General features: G+C 43.2%; 1 protein-coding gene across 4 annotated transcripts in view; it reads left to right on the top strand.

Moving 5' to 3' along the window:
• PRKG1 (protein kinase cGMP-dependent 1) overlaps window positions 1-17335 on the top strand; it is a 1267967-nt gene that overhangs the window by 790406 nt on the left and 460226 nt on the right. For all 4 annotated transcript variants that reach the window (XM_086679490.1, XM_086679489.1, XM_086679491.1 and 1 more), the window contains exon 4: window positions 10280-10385. In XM_086679490.1, the coding sequence (XP_086535616.1) occupies window positions 10280-10385 (106 nt within the window). The remainder of the gene's footprint in view (window positions 1-10279; window positions 10386-17335) is intronic.

Here is a 17335-nt window from a genome sequence, read left to right as displayed (position 1 = left end):
TGGTCAGACACAGCTCACACTCAAAAAGCTCAAGCTGGTTCTCCTCCAAAAGGGACTATGAGGGTCTCTGGTGCTTCCTCCTATGAAGTGGAAGGCTAGAAATGGATTTTGTTTAGACAAAATGCTTGACATGTACACAAAATTCAATTGGGAAAATCCTTGACGAGCTCTTACTCTGTGCCATCCCATGGAACAAGAAAGGCCTAGAAAGCAGGGATTATATGCTAAGAGTACTGCTGTTTTAGGGGTGCCTGGGTGGCTCAGTCGGTTGAGCATCCGACTTCGGCTCAGGTCATGATCTCACAGTTCGTGAGTTCGAGCCCTGCGTTGGGCTCTGTGCTGACAGCTCAGAGCCTGGAGCCTGCTTCAGATTCTTTGTCTCCCTCTCTCTCTGCTCCTCCCCTGCTCACACGCTGTCTCTCTCTCTCTCTCTCAAAAATAAAGAATAAAAAAAAATTTAAACAAAAGAGTACTGCTGTTTTAGAGCAGCCCTGACCAATTGAAATGTGATGGGAGCGATAAATGTAATGTCTAATTTTCTGGCAATCCCATTAAAAAAAGTAAAGATAAAATGGAATATAGTGCAGCCTTAAAGGACAAGATTTTGCCATTTGTGACAACTGGATGGACCTAGAAGGTATCCTGCTAAGTAAATTAAGTCAGTACCATATGATTCTGCTTCAAAGTGGGATTAAAAAAACCAAACAAATGGATAAACAAAAAGAATCAGACCTGTAAATACAGAGAACAAACTGATGGTTACCCGATGGACAAAGGCAAGAGGGGTGGGCAAAATGGGTGAAGGGGTGTCGGAGACCCAGGCTTCCAGTTAAGAGATGAATCAGTCATGAGGATGAAAGTTACAACATAGGGAATATAGTCAATGATGTTGTGTTGTTGTTGTATGGTAACAGACAGTAACTACATGTGTGGTGAACATGCCGTAACATAGAAAAGTTACATAGCCACTACAGGTGTGAAAGTAACACAACAATGTGTGTCAACCGTACTCAAAATGTAAAATAAATTAAAATGGAGACAGGTGTAAATAAAGTTTCTAGTACATTTTGACTTAGTAGGTCAAATATTTTTATTGTCACACGTAATCAATAGGAAATTATCCATTAGGCATTTTATGTTTTTTCATACCGAGCCTTCCAAATTCTCTGTATGATTTACACAGATGGCACATTTCAGTTTCCATTAGTAATCAATGATCACATGGCTAGTGGCTATCATATTGGACAACACATGTTTAAAATTATCAAGAGTTAGGAAAATAGAACCAAGCTTGCAAAAGACCTGGAAAGGTCTGTATAGGGGGAAGAAATAACTTTGAACTGAGCCTTGCAAGGACAAGTAAGAGTTTGAGGGGAGTGGAGAGTCCCTCCAGTTGCAGGGATCCGCGTGAGCAGGGACATGGGGAAGGCAGGTGTTGATGTGAGGGAGGTGGGGCAAGCCTGAGGCCAGGAAGAAAGGGAAAATGGTACTAGTTCAACCTATGGAATTTGAACTCTGCCTTGGAAATACCAAGTACCAATTTCTTTATTTTTTTTTAAATTATTTTTTAACGTTTATTTATTTTTGAGACAGAGACAGAGCATGAACGGGGGAGGGGCAGAGAGAGAGGGAGACACAGAATCGGAAACAGGCTCCAGGCTCTGAGCCATCAGCCCAGAGCCCGACACGGGGCTCAAACTCACAGACCGCGAGATCGTGACCTGAGTTGAAGTCGGACGCTTAACTGACTGAGCCACCCAGGCTCCCCCAATTTCTTTAAATACTAGTGGGCATCTAATGGAAAATTAAAAGCAAAACAAAACCTGTCACATGTTGTATTATCTAGGAAAGTAAACCCATTGATCAAGTTTTGGGTTATTGCGGTAAAATATACGTGACGTGAAACCTACCCTAACCACTTTTAAGGGTGCAATTCCATGGCATTAATACATCGCATTGTTGTGCAGCTGTGACCACCATCCATCTGGGGGAATCTTTCATCACCCTGAAGTGAAACTGTCCCCATCGAGCACCACCTCCCCATCCCCACCCCAGCCCGTGGCAACCACTGCTCTGCTTGCTGTCTGCATGAATTTGACGATTTTTGGTGCTTCCTGCCAGTGGAATCCTACAATGCTTGTCTTTTCGTGTCTGGCTTATTTCACTTAGTCTAACATTTTCAAGGTTCACCCGTGTCATAGCATGTATCAGTTTTTCATTCCCTTTTAAAGGTTGAGCAACATTCCACTGTATGTATAGGCCACATGGTATACCTCTGTTCCTCTTTGAAGGATATTTGGATTGGTCCAACCTTTTGACGATGGTGGATACTGCTGCATGAACATTGGTGTACAAATAACTACTCATGTCCCTGCCTTCAGTTACTGTGGGTATATATCTAGAAGTGGGATTACTGGATCCTAGGCTAATTCTATGTTTCATTTCTTTAAGGAACCACTATGACATTTTCCATGGTGTCTCCACCATTTCACCTTTCTACCAGAAATGCATAAGTTCCAATAGCTGCACATCCTGGGCAACGCCTGCTGTTAATTTTAAGAATAGCCATCCTAGTGGGTGTGAAGTTGTATCCTTTGGGGTTTTGATTTGCATTTTTCCCTAATTCTTAATGGTGTTATGCATCCCGTCAGGTCTTAACTGGCCATTTGTATGGCTTCCTGATCAACTTTTGTGAACAGAAAAATGGTCTCTAAAACATAAAATTTACTTGCCTGCTGCTTGATAATTTTTGTGACTTTTATCTTGACCTCCTTCGTGTTCCCGGGGTTACCTGAGTGTCAGGTGTTTGTTGTGGTTCTTAGAGCAACCTAACACCTGGATTTCTAGAGTGCAAATAGCTGTTGGACCAAGTCATTCCAGAATGTTAAAATAATTAGACTTTTTAAAAAATATGGCAAGGATAGTTTAAAACATGTGAGACAGTAGTTTAAAGATACAAGGTTGTATTTATACTACAGAAGTAAAAGAAAACCACAAATTCATTGGCTGGTTAGGTCACGTAGCTGACGACGTACATGGTTCTTGCACTTGAAAAAATGGCAGTTACTTACAAGTACATTTGCTGCCTCTGCTTGGAGTAATGTGAATGGAACATTTATGATTCGACTATTTTATTTCCATGTATATTTCCAGGCTAGAAAGGTAGGTGTTCGGGTCAAATTCTCTCTCCACGGCATGTCCTGTCTATGTAAGATCCTTGATATCTTTCTAATCCATCCATCTCTCTAGCTTCCTTGCCACCCACCAGGACCCACCCACTTGGGTAATAAGAGACTGCTGATTTTTCTCTCTCTCTCTCTCTCTCTCTCTCTCTCTCTCTCTCTTTCCCTCTTAATTTCTTTATCTCTGGTTTTCTGGGTCCATCTTGGTCTCTCTTTATGTCTTTGCCCCTCTCTTGCTCCCCCTAGTCCCAGTCCTCTTAAGCACCATTAGGATACTGCTAACAAAAGCTTCTGAAGCGAATCACCTACTTTAACCTTCCATGGCCCCCTCCTCACTGACCTCTGTATCAGGTTCTGAGGACAAGAGATCCATGTGCACTCTTTAGCTGACCTGTGACAGCCTCCTGCCTCACCCAGCACCTCAGTCAGCCTTCCTGGACCACTTGCTGAGCAGACATCTCTTCCTGGAAGGACCCCTTGTGGTGATGGGGAAATAAAATTCTCTAGCTCCTCCCTTCCCACATTGAGTTCTGGAGCAAAGTCAACAGTCCCCTGCTGGGCTCAGTGCTAACCCTTTGGTTGACAGTGAGGATTTTAGGAAGTTCTAGGGGGAGGGCAGGGAACGGGGAACTATTCATACTCTGGCACCCTATGACTGGGAACCAGCTTAGTCTTCCCCCTGCCCTCCTCTGAGGCAATCCTTTCCCCAGAACCATCTTGTGGGTGCCATGGTCCTATCGGCCCATCTGATGGAGCATATGGACCCCTCTAAGAATAATGTTTATAAAAGCATAAAATAGAGGATTACCAAAAAAAACCCCACATTTATATTGAAATACAGTAATGTGCAGTATAAGTGTGATAAAATAACATTAAAAGTAAAATCGAGGGGCGCCTGGGTGGCGCAGTCGGTTAAGCGTCCGACTTCAGCCAGGTCACGATCTCGCGGTCCGGGAGTTCGAGCCCCGCATCAGGCTCTGGGCTGATGGCTCAGAGCCTGGAGCCTGTTTCCGATTCTGTGTCTCCCTCTCTCTCTGCCCCTCCCCCGTTCATGCTCTGTCTCTCTCTGTCCCAAAAATAAATAAATGTTGAAAAAAAAATTAAAAAAAAAAAAAAAGTAAAATCGAGATGCAGGTCTATGAATTACTATAATTTTAAAGTAATGATGAGAAGAAACCTGGGAAGTGAAAGAGGAAACAGGTGTCCTACCCTTCTTAAAAGGATACGAATTCCATCAAGAGGACTCCATCGTCTTGACCTCATCTAGACCTGATTACTTCCTGTGATACTGTGGCTTGTAGTCTCCCCTATCTGTGCCCTTCCCCCCCCCCCCCGGTTTTTGGCACTGAACTCCTAAAACCCTTAGAATTTTCTAATTGGTAGGAGTGATAAAGATTTCCTTAGCTTAAGGAGGTGACTTTCGGACTCCAGGATGGGGGCTGGCTGCCAGGGAACCAACCATGTGATCAGAGGGTTGGAAATTTCTGTCCCCCCACCCCCAGGGAGCAGAGAGTATCTGGAGGTTGAATCCATCACCAATGGCCAATGATTTAAGCAATCAGGCTTATGTAATGAAGCTGTCATAAACACCCAAAAAACGGGTGTGGGAGAGCTTCCAGATTGGTAAATGCAGGAAACTGAAACTGGGGTGGGGAGAGAGGGGCACTCGTGGAGAGGGCATGGAAACTCTGTGTCCCTTCCCCAACCTCAGCCTCTGCATCTCTCCTGAGTTATATTCTGAGTTACATTCTTTTATAATAAACCGGGGATCTAGGAAGTAAAACATTTCTCTGAGTTCTATGAGCCATGTAGCAAATTAATGAAACAAAAGGAGAAGATCTTGGGAAACTTATTTACAGCCAGTGGGTCAGAAGTACAGGGACTGTGGACTGGCCTCTGAGGGGAAGCAGAAAGGAGGCAGTTATTCAAAAGTGAACCTTAACCTTGGAGTCTGATGCGGTCTGTCGGTGGATAGCGTCAGAATTGAGTTGAACGGTGGGACACCAAGGTGGGGTCCTGAGAACTGCTTGTTGGTGTCGGGAATCTCCCAGCCCCCCCAACCTCATCCCACTCGAATTGGTACCAGAACTTCCTTACCTCCCATAGGCCCTGCCTCCAAGTAGCATCGCCATGGGGATCGTGGCTTTAGCTTTTGAATTTGGGGGAGACCCATTCAGTGCACAGCACCAGATGAAGAATCCTGGCTTGCACAAGATTCTCTACTGCAAAGCCTTCAGCCAACCGTTGTGTTTTTCCCCACAGGGACTGGGGAGTCTGTGAGGTCTTTTCAGCGTATTCACAGCCCCAGATACTTGATGCTGGCACTTCCTCTTGATTTGTTTTCCTTTTAGAGGAGACCAGGAGATGGCAAGTGTTTTCTGTAACGGGCCAGATAGTCTCTATCAAAACTACTCAATTCAGCCAGAGACAATATGTAAACAAATAGACATGGCTGTGTTCCCATTGGAAGTTTTATGGACACCAAAATTTGTTTTATATAATTCTCATGTGTCATGGGTTATGTTTTTAAAAATGTTTCAGCCACTTAAAAATACAAAACCCGTTCATGGTTAACGTGCTGTAGGAAAACTAACCATGGGCCCGATCCGGCATGGATAATGGCTCGTTGGCCTCTGCACTAGATCACAAGTTTCTTAAAGGCAGGAGATCTGTGTTTGTTTCCTGTCTCTTATATATAGCACCGGTGTTGGCTATATTGGTATAAAATAAATACGGGCCGAAGGAATATTCGAGACTGTGTTTTATACCCACACAGGCTTTCTCAATATTCTTCCAAAATCTGAACTGCACAGTGGAGGGAATCCCTACTAGAATTTAGGCCAAACCCAGATTTGTGATCCGATTCCAGCACCATTTTGTGGCTCCTTCTCTGTAATCCTGGTGTCCCCCAGATGAAGGCCAACTCTTGCCCACGTTGAAGGTGTCGTTCATGTGCTCCTGCACTTAAAGATCTCAGAGGAATGGGAATTTGCCTGTTTTCTACTGATTCAACATGGCCCTAAACTGGAGGGGGAAGAAAAAGATCACTGAGTAGAGAATTTTAGATTCGTTCTTGAACAAAAAGGAAAATCTGTTTCTGATACTTGCTCTGCCCTTCACTTAAATGTTCAACAACCATAATCATCGTGAAAATCAGAGGAACTTTATTTCTGAAGTGCTTATTCCCTACAGAGATTAAGAAACCACTTAAAGGTACATAGACAGATTTTTAAAACTTGTTTTGAATGGTCTGTAAGTTTGGAGGCACCAGACTTACCCTCCAGCCGGCTGTTGAAGAAGCAAGAGGTTAATAACCACCCGAATGGAACCACTTTCCTGATAACAAGGCAAGATGTTTATGAGTCACGCTTGCCCACCTGTGAAGTGCTGATTTGACTAATAGGTATATTGGCCGAGTACAGGAAAGGTTTTGGCATCTTGCCCAAGGTCATGGACAAATTTGCAATCTCATCAAGCCATGTTCATTATCATGCAAAATATCTGAAACAGGTTTACTTAGAGATGTAGCAGTAGGCCGGGTAAATGGGAGTCAGATAAAACGAAAATATTAGATTCTGTGGACTTATTTTTAGAGACCCTTTTTCAATTCATGGCTTATGATGTCTGATCAATTCAGTTGAGCTATTTTAACATCATCTTGGAGTCCACTTAGGCTTACTTCTTCATTTTTCGGTGACCTTTGTGCACATGAATGACATTAATGACTCAGTATAGCCTACACTTACCTAATGAAAAGCTAATTTCTTGAGAGAGAAGCGGTTATAAGAAATGAGCCCCGGACTTCTCTCTGCGGGAAGGTCCCAACTTACTCGAGGAAACCTCATTTAGACACAGCAGAGATAATGAGCGATATCGGTCACGCGCTAAGTGCCAGCGAGTGACAGAGGGCAGAGTGACAGCTCCTCAGGAGGGACCAGGAACACAGCCTGGCCTCCAAGCGGGAACGCAGACAGAAAACGTTGCAGGTCACTCGGTCACAACACGTGTGCATGCATGCACCCAGACCCTCGTCGCTTGACTCGTGGGTACTGTGGCCTCTGATTGCTGCTGGAGACATGCTATGTGAGGTCTTCCTGCAGGGCAGGGTCTTAGATGTATGTATGCTTCACTCCACTTAGACCTTCTGCCTCTACTGAGTCTTTTGAGGTATAGTACCGTATGTGTATATGTGATAGTACTCGTCGTCATGTTGCCCCTGATCTTTAGAAAAGCAGAATTGGTTGATGTCTCCTAATTCAGCCTTTGGAGGGAGACTTGGGTTACTGGAAATCCTTGGGAACCATTAAGAATGATGCTGAACACAGAATGTATTTTTCTTGTAAGCAGTCGAGAAATGGTGGCCTACCTCTGATGTGTTCTGAAATTCAGGTTCTTTGCGTGGCTAAAATGAACAAATCAGGAGACTCTAGCTGCTGGCGAGGATGGGGAGAGACGGGAACCCTCTCGCACTGTTGGTGGGAATGCAAACTGGTGTGGCTGCTCTGGAAAACAGTGTGGAGGTTCCTCAAAAAATTAAAAATAGATCTACCCTATGACCCAGCCATAGCACTACTAGGAATTGACCCAAGGGATACAGGAGTACTGATGCATAGGGGCACTTGTACCCCAATGTCTATAGCAGCACTTTGAACAATAGCCAAATTATGGAAAAACCCTAAATGTCCATCAACTGATGAATGGATAAAGAAATTGTGGTTTATATACACAATGGAATACTACTTGGCAATGAGAAAGAATGAAATAGGGCCTTTTGTAGCAACGTGGATGGAACTGGAGAGTGTTAATGCTAAGTGAGATAAGTCAGGCAGAGAAAGATAGATACCATATGTTTTCACTCTTCTGTGGATCCTGAGAAACTTAGCAGAAGACCATGGGGGAGGGGAAGGAGAAAAAAAAGAGGGAGGGAGGGCACCAAACCATAAGAGACTCTTAAAAACTGAGAACAAACTGAGGGTTGTTGGGGGGTGTTATGCTAAGTGAAATAAGTCGTACAGAGAAAGACAGATACCGTGTTTTCACTGTTATGTGGATCCTGAGAAACTTAACAGACGACCATGGGGGAGGGGAAGGAAAAAAAAAGGTTAGAGAGGGAGGGAGCCAAACCATAAGAGACTACTAAAAACTGAGAACAAACTGAGGGTTGTTGGGGGGGTGGGAGGTGGGGGGTGATGGGCATTGAGGAGGGCACCTGTTGGGATGAGCACTGGGTGTTGTATGGAAACCAATTTGACAATAAATTTCATATTAAAATTTTTTTCAATGAAATTCAGGTTCTTGGCTGTGTTTTGTCTTTAAGATCTCTAATAGCTTTGTTTTGTTCATCGCATTAATCCCCGCTTCCTATGCCTGACTTCCAGGGCCCCGAAGCAGCCTGCTCTCAAAGATCAGAGAAGCCTACAGAATCTCAGCCATTCCTGTCTGTCTGATCCTTGCCTGGACTCCCCCAGCCCAAGCCCCCCCCCCCCCACCACCAGGCTCTTCTCCCCGCACAGGACGTCACCTCCTCTGTCTCCCTCCTAGCTCAGCTTCTGTCAGTTATATAAAGATGCTCCTTCTTGTGAATCTTTTCCTGAATTGGCAGTCCTTTGTGGTTGCATCATCCAGTCTTTGGGTTTGTCTCAAGCAAACAGGTGTTCTGGAAAGGAGCCCGGATTGGGCAGAGGAACTTGAATGTGGCTGGGAGAGCACCTGTGTGAGGATCTTTGTTTTTGCTGATGGCTCATTTTTAAAAGATACTTGGAGCGGAGCCATGCGCATACGGGTCCTTGCTGCTTTGTTCCTTTTCTAGTTAACCAAGCATCCTTTTTCTTTTTTCAACGAAGAGCTGGCCCAGAGAGAAGTCATGTTCTAGTTCCTTAGCTTCAAACAGTTTTGCGAGGAAAAATTAGGTAAAATTCGAAGATAAGGGTTTACATTCGAACACAGCATTCTCTTTCTCATATTTTCCCCCGTTTGCTTTGTGTGTTACTCCCAGTCCCTCCCTGCAAGGCACACCTATGGCCTCATACTCAGCATTTGCCCCTGACCCCTCTCCCCAGATCTCATTCCACACTGGGCTGCCTCTGAGAACTGGGAAGAAGAGAGAATTGTGTTCTTCAGTCTTTGTGTGTTTGGCTCCTTAAACTATAAACTGTCTCCACTCACTTGTCCCGCACAGCCCTTAGGTACCCCACTCCCCACCAGTATGACCTATGAATTGGCTTTCTCTATTTGTATGCTAACAGAAAGTATTTGCTACTAGGAAAACTTGCAAACAGACATAAAAATGGAGAGCATAAGTGTCTTGCATGCCCATTGCACAGATCGTTACCGAGATTTTTAGTATATTCTTTTAAAACCAAAGTTTATCCTACTGGGTGGTTCTGTTACTCTATAGCATCTGCCTTTTTCCAAAACTTGTCTCTTAGTCGTGTGCTCAGTAGCTCACATGGTGTAATTCCGTGATACTCAGTCTGAACACCGTTATTCATTGTCAAAGGCAGTCGTAGGTAAGACTAGACATTAAAATTCAACAAACAGATCGCAGAGAACTTCACAGGACAGCGTCGGGCACAGGTTATAATTTGTAAAATATGAGCTTCATGTGGAAATCATGGTGAAGTCATTATTTCTATCCTATTAAATTCAGCCCTAAACCTGAAAATGGAGTTTTCATTTCTAGTTTTTACAAGTAAAACATGATCATTTGAGTCATTAACACCATTCTGGGTAATTACCAGGGCGTGTTGTGATTAATTGTGAATTTTTCTTTGCTTCCATGTGATGTCCTTCATAGATAGTCTGGAAAGCACTAAAGTTTTTCACTGTGGACTTAGGCATTCTCCTCCCTTAAGGGCAGAAGAGAACCAGAATCTTCCTCTTAGACAATAATACTAGATGGACAATTATGAACTACCTTATGCCAGTAGGAACATTCACTTTCTTAACAAAATGGGATAGCATGATGGGTACCAGCTGTAAATGAAGGTCAATTATTTCCATACTTCTCCTGAATCACTCATATCCCTTCTGCATGATGGGGTTCACAGTTGAAATTGCCTAATTTTTTTTTCCTGTTTTCTTTTTCTTTTCTCCAGCTCTTGTGAATGTGAAACTCTGGGCCATCGATCGACAATGTTTTCAAACAATCATGATGAGGACAGGACTCATCAAACACACCGAGTATATGGAATTTTTAAAAAGGTAGGATGCTTTATTTCCTCCTGCTGAGGGCGTTTATGGTCTTTTCAACCCTCTTCCTGGACAGGCAGCTCAGGGAAGCCTTTTCTTTTCATTTCAGTCTTGATAGCCTACAAATTTGTAGAAGCATGAGACTTTGGACTGGCGGCTTCTTTCTGGTTCTGGTACCAGTTTCCATGCTAAGTGACGAAGTCAGAACTTGGGACATTATGTCAGGGAGTGTGGGTCAGAGAAACAAAGGAGAATTTGCTTGAACAAAAAAGGGGTATTGAGTTCATCCCTAACTATTTATCGATTAAAATGTTGATGGTACCTCTCCGGACTGCATCGTCTCTTGTGTAAGATTCCATGTCAAAGGTCAGGTGACAAAGATGGAAAAGTTCCAAAAGCTCATTATCCTTTAATCCCAAGTTTAATTTCCCCACTTAAGTTCATTTTCTGTTGTAGTTCTCAAATATCAAAAGTTTTTTTTCTTTTGATATTGTATATTTTCATGATTCAGTATAGCATGGGAACTGGGATAAAAAACAGCTTTTCATTTCTTAAGAATACACCGATGTTCACTGAAATGCAGTTCTTTGTCTCTAAGCTTATTTTAAAGAAAATACATTATTTCATCCTTAAAAAGAATATTGACAACTCTGACTTTCTTCCAATAAGTCGCTATTTTGTATTTTTTCGTTGAAAACAGAACCATCCTTAAGTAGTAACGTACAGATTACGTTTGCTAAAGAGGGGCGTATTATCTGTTACAATCGTAATTTCTTAGAGCTAGAATATCAAGCTGGTTTTTTCATAGCTTATTTTTGTTTTTGTGAAAGAAATGGTTTAAGGGGAGGTAGAAAATCGAAATCGCATTTTGGGTCAGTGATACATCATAACAGATACCTGTGGAATTTTCTTACAATGGAATCTTAATATTCCTTACTTGAGTATTTTATGTAGTTCATTTATTTTCTGATTCATTGTTTATGCATATTTGATTTCCACATAATTTGTTCTTTACGTTCTTGCTAAAGGAACAATAAAACTCTAATTTGATGTCAAGTGGTAATTTTAAAATATAATTATCAGGGTGTTGGGATTTTTCTTCAACATGATTGGGTGAAACATTTAGACGTGGAAATGTACTTTTGTTTGGAATTTAGTACAGTTTGCAAGGAAATTATTCAGACGCTGTGTGTGTGTGTATCTATATTTGCGTGTGTTTGTTGATACATATGTGTGTGTCTATACTGGTATGTGTGTGAGAAAGAGAATAGAAAGAATACAGAGACCAAGAGAGAAATATGGAGACAGAATAAATTATCATTTTTAAGCTTTTACTTAAAGTGCAATTTACTGTTTTCTTCTGATGGAACCATATTAGAGAAAGATCCCGATTGGTAATTAATAAAATTCTTACCTGTAGGACAGAGCCTACCTAAGCTCTCAGGTACCTAAGCATTGGGCACTTACGACATAGATTTCCATAATTCCATTCTCTCAAGGAAACGGGGTGTCCGTGCTCATGACCCACATAAGTTTTTCTAAGAGGGGCTGGTTCAGGCAATGAAGTCTCATTGTGTTGTTGCTGGGGTTTTTTGTTTGTTCGGATTTTTGTTTTTAGTTGAATCCGCATATACTCTTATATCTTTTGTATTCACCTAAATTTGTGTTATCTGCTCTGCTGATTCAAACCTTCAATAAGTAAAGTTGGTTCTCCAGAGGGTGGGAATGTATCATGTTGGCCAGCTTAGTGCAGGTGAAGTTTAACTGGTTGAGTTAGAGGTGGGTGCAGACGTTTACTTTCCATCCATCTACTGTCTAAAGAGTCAAGTCCTCACCATTTGTGAAGACAGTGCTGGGATGGGAGTCCAGAGAGGTGACCAAGGGACCATCAATGCCTGGGGCCAGCTTTAATTTCCTTGATTATGACTGTGGTTAACTGGTTCTCTCTGACCCTTCAGTGGCTCGCAATTGCTCTTGAATTATGCACGGCCTCATTAGCTGCAGGTTCAAGGCCCTCACACAGCCGACCACCACCTGCTTTCCTGCCTGATTTCTTCTTGCCCCAGGCAAACCGGACAATTCACTGTGCCCAGGCAGCCCTTGGACCCTGACACAGCTCACTGCCTCTGTGGTCATCATTGTTGTTTTGTTTTGCTTTGTTTTGTTTTTTTCCCCCACCTCCCATCAGTGTTAAAATATTTTAAGATACAACTAAAACCTGCCTCTTGCAAAGATACTAACCTCATTCCACCAAGAAGTAATATTTTCCTGGGGCGCCTGGGTGGCGCAGTCGGTTAGGCGTCCGACTTCAGCCAGGTCACCATCTCGCGGTCCGTGAGTTCGAGCCCCGCGTCAGGCTCTGGGCTGATGGCTCAGAGCCTGGAGCCTGTTTCCGATTCTGTGTCTCCCTCTCTCTCTGCCCCTCCCCCGTTCATGCTCTGTCTCTCTCTCTGTCCCAAAAATAAATAAACATTAAAAAAAAAAAAAAAAAAAAAGAAGTAATATTTTCCTTTTTTGAGCTTTGTCTCTATCATGTGTCTCCTTCTCTACTTTGTTTTATTATAACCTGACTATTGAACTTCTACTTTGAGACTATAAACTTGTCATAAATATCTTGGTGCTCGTCTTGGCACAAAACTTACTGATTTGTAGATAGGTAGTTAGTATGACTTTAAGGGCAGGATCAGTACATAATTTGAAGGGCCCAGAGACCAATGAAAATTGGGAGCTCCTTTTAAAAAAATGTCTGTGTGGCTCAGTCGTTGAAGGTCCAACTTTGGCTCAGATCATCATCTCACGGTTAGTGGGTTCAAGCCCCGCATCAGGCTCTGTGCTGACAGCTCAGAGCCTGAAGCCTGCTTCAGATTCTGTCTCCCTCTCTCTCTCTGCCCCTCCCCCTCTCATGCTCTGTCTCTCTGTCTCTCTCCCTCTCTTTGGAAAATAAAGATGTCAAAACCCTGACAGCATAGTATTAAACCAAGCATAGGCATCTTCTAAGCTTGGCCTCTATACTGTTGCCCAGGTTGTACACTGATGAAGCTAAACGAGTAATACTGTTTTCTCCTCCATGTTCCCAGGTTATCCCTCTTTGCTACCACTTATTCTGCAGGGCTGTTAAGAAGTGTGTATACTCTCCCCAAAGGAAACGATAGTGTCAAAAAGTTAAGATGACCAAAATTAACATTTCTATCCTGACTGAAGAATTGTTCATTTCCCTATTGCTGATTTTTTTTTTTTTAACATGCATACCACTCTTTTACATCACGTAAATTTTTTTTAAGCTTTATGTAGTCAAGTCAATCAACTTTTTCCTTTAGGGTTTCCTGTGTAGCAAGTCTCACCGTAATAAAATAAAAATGTGGGCTCAATGCTTTGAAATTTGCCTGTAGCAACCTGTGTGTACAGGGAAAAGGGGTGTTTTTCTCTAATGTGCTTGCTAAAAAAAAAAAAAAAAAAAAGTCCGTCTCCATTTTTCTCCCATACACACCTTATACTTTATATTGAGGAGTTAAAGGAATTGTGATATTCAGAACAGCAACAGCTCAGGTTAAAGAATGGTCTTCCGTGTCTGCTCACGCCCATATGCCTCTCATCCTGTTCATGTTTCGAAACAAGCAGTAAGCTGTGAGGGCCAGAAATGGGACACACCGGGCATATATAGATGCGCTGAAATGGGAAGATTTTTCTCCGCTGTTTTCAGAGTTGGGTTTTATTTTCATTCTGGTGTGTTTACCCATTTTGGAGCTCCCCATCAGGGGGTCTGGCCTCCCTTTCCACGGATTAAATGCCACATCTAACTCGGATTCTACCTCTTTAATCATATTTAGCCATTTTTCCTTTCGTGCCTCTATTTCACATTCCCTGATGTAAACACAGATGTTCCTCGGCAAGCCAAAAAAAAAAAAAAAAAAAAAAAAAATTTAAAACACACCACACTATTCAGGGTTTAGCAGGGCTGCTAAGCAGGGCACTGTTGCTATAGGTCCTGCGGTGGTTTTGCTGCTGTGACCATCGTCATCTTGGGCTATGGGAAAATGCTGCTTTTTGAGATGGACTCTGAAAAATGAGACAAATAACTGCCCGAGTTAATTCGTGTTGGCTTTTGCTGCACACTTTCCCTGTGCTGCTCTCGGCTCTGGCCCCTTTTCCACAGGAGCAGCAGAAGGCAGCCGTGTGGCCACTGGGTGGGGAGGTAGGGACTGGGTTTGCTCATGGCCTTGAGCTGACTATGATGGTGACACCATCACCCTCTATTTGTTACTTGCCTCGCTGACAAAGGAGAGAACAGCAGGGACCATTTGGAATTTAAGGTACTCTCTGGATCCTGTTCACCCTCAGAAAATGTTTTCTTCATTCACAAAGGGACCTTTTGGTCAGGCAGGCGTGGTGATGTCCTCTTCCTGCCCAAAGTCTGTCCTTGGCTGCTTACCACCCCCTAAGGGGAAGCCTGGGTCTCGAGCGTGGTCTTCGAAGCCCTGCTTTCTGGGGCTGCTATGGGCTTCCCTGGATTCGTGGTGTTCTCCCTCTTGTCCCTCATTCTCTGATTCTCTCTGCTACAGCCACAGGGCTGGCCATCTTTCGTTGCCCCCCTGCGCCATGGCCCCTCCCAGCGGAGCACATCCCGGGAGACTCTTCTCCTTTCGAATGGGAATCTTTCCCATGATGACCTGTATAGCACAGCACGGGGAGTATGTCTGGTGGGGCAAGGAAAAAACAAATCTGATCTCTCTCAGATAATTAGAAACTTCTGCTTTGCCCTTTTCTGAGTTGAAAAAGGCATTGCTGGTGTTAACCACCAAGTTTCATACAGTATTCTGAAAATACAGAATTAGAAAGTTAGGAGATTTTTGAAGGCCTTTGGTAAAACTTTTTGGTTCCCAGAGGACTCTGCCAGCATAAAGAACTTGGAGGTATTTTCCCGGTCATGTGGTGTGGATCTTCTCCAGACATTTCTGATTAATGGAAGCTAAGTGATAACCAAGCCCAAAGCTGATGGCCCCGGTGAGGGCCTTACAGCATCCACATCCAAGGAGTCAAGGTGAGGAGTGGGCCTTCGGTAAATCTAGGAGCTACCGAGATAGCGCTTCCTTCTGCTGGTTCATGCTGTGTAGTTGACGTATTCCTTACTTCCATCCTTGGGGAGTAAACCTCAACTCTAGTTTGCTCTTGCCTTTTCTCCTCTGAAACAGTACCACTTGTATATACATCTAATGTGTAATTGAATACATATGCTACTTACATGTGCACATTAGGAAAGTGACACTCACCTCCCAAAAGGAAGGATGACTTTGCATTGAAACGTCATGCTCCCCTGTTGGGATCAGAATGACTTTCACTATGAGAATAACCTCACCTTGGGTTGGGTTGGTGACTCCTGTCTATCGTCTATACCTAGACTGAAATTTACTGAAACTTGTCTTCCATTGCTTGACGTTTTTTATCATCTGGTAGTTTTGGCCACCACTACCCCCTTCCCCTGCCAACCGTCAGGGGCCTATGAAGATGCGTCTTCACATCTTTGGTCTGATACATGAATGAGACACGTGAATCTAATAATGGGATTTAGAAAAATCTAAGACCTGAGGTCTGTGCCATGCCTGGACTGCGGCTCCCAGCAGATCTTCCGAAGGAAGCTCCTTACTGTGGTGAACTTGATGTGGGGCAGGTTAGGAATACTGTCTTCTTTTCCTCTCCCCAAAAGTAATGTACTTACATAACCAATTTGATATTACATGGACTTTTTTTTTTTCTATATTCTGCATGTTTTTCAATCTTGGGATACTGACATTTCTAAAACCCTTACAAATTTCCCTTCTCGGATCTAATTTGAGAACCTGCTAATTTCATTTTCTTATAACTCAATTCAACAGGCTACCTTATTTCTGAGATTTCTATTTTATTCTACATCACACTTACAAAAGTAGAGTCAGGGAGATGTCCATTCAGAGTTGGCAGTGTAGAATAGAACCGTGTAAGGGGATAATACAGGCCCCTCCTTTCACGTAGGAGGCCACTGAGGCTTAGATTTGTTGTGATGCCCAAAGTCCCATGAGAATTCGGTCATACATTCAGCCCCGTGCCCCTAGGAAAATGGGAAATTCAGCTGTCCTACTGTGTCAATGGACTCCTGTTCAAAATCTCGGGTAAAATTGTCCTCCATCTTCCAGTGTTGCACAATTCTCTGGAATATTTGGGGCTTTAATTTTTTGTTTGTTTTTGAAGTATAGTTGACACACATTAGTTCCACATGCAAAACCTAGTGATCCCACATCTATACGCGCACAAGTGTGGGTGCCATCACCGCACAATGCTATTACAGTATCACTGACTGTATTCCCTGTGCTATGCCTTTTGTCCCTGTGACCTCTTCCTTCTTCTAGGGCATTCTTTCATCCTCCTGCTAACGTTGTCCTGTTCCCCCATAAAAGGAGAAAGTAACAGCACACAGCTGCACTCGCCATGGCAATTTTGAGTGACAGATGGGGGGTGGGGCCTGAAAATTGACATTTTTAACAACTTCCCTGCCAATGCTCTTGATCCCAATCTGGAGACCACTTCTGGGCAGTTGCTGATCTCGAACATAGGACGAAGATAGAATACATATTTCAAATATTTCAGTGTTTGCTTGATTTAGTGATGTGAGAAAAATGGGTTTAAATTCTGGCTTCACTATTTATAGGTAAGTAGTCTTAGGCAAGTTTATTTTTAATGTTTACTTTTGAGAGAGAGAGAGAGAGAGAGAGAGAGAGAGAGAGGCAGGCAGAGGCAGAGTGTGAGCAGGGTAGGGGCAGAGAGAGAAGGAGACCCAGAATCTGAAGCAGGCTCCAGGCTCCGAGCTGTTAGAAGAGTGCCCGACGTAGGGCTCAAACTCTGGAATTATGAGCTCAGGACCTGGGCCAAAGTCGTCTGCTTAACCGACTGAGCCACCCAGGCACCCTTAGGCAAGTTTCTTTAAACTTAAG

The sequence above is a fragment of the Puma concolor genome, chromosome D2 (assembly GCF_028749965.1).
Source record: "Puma concolor isolate L17-30 chromosome D2, mPumCon1.1.hap2, whole genome shotgun sequence".
In the NCBI taxonomy this organism is placed as follows: Eukaryota; Metazoa; Chordata; class Mammalia; order Carnivora; family Felidae; genus Puma; species Puma concolor.
Note: the sequence above shows the minus strand (reverse complement) of the source record. Positions and strands in the feature narration are given on the sequence as shown.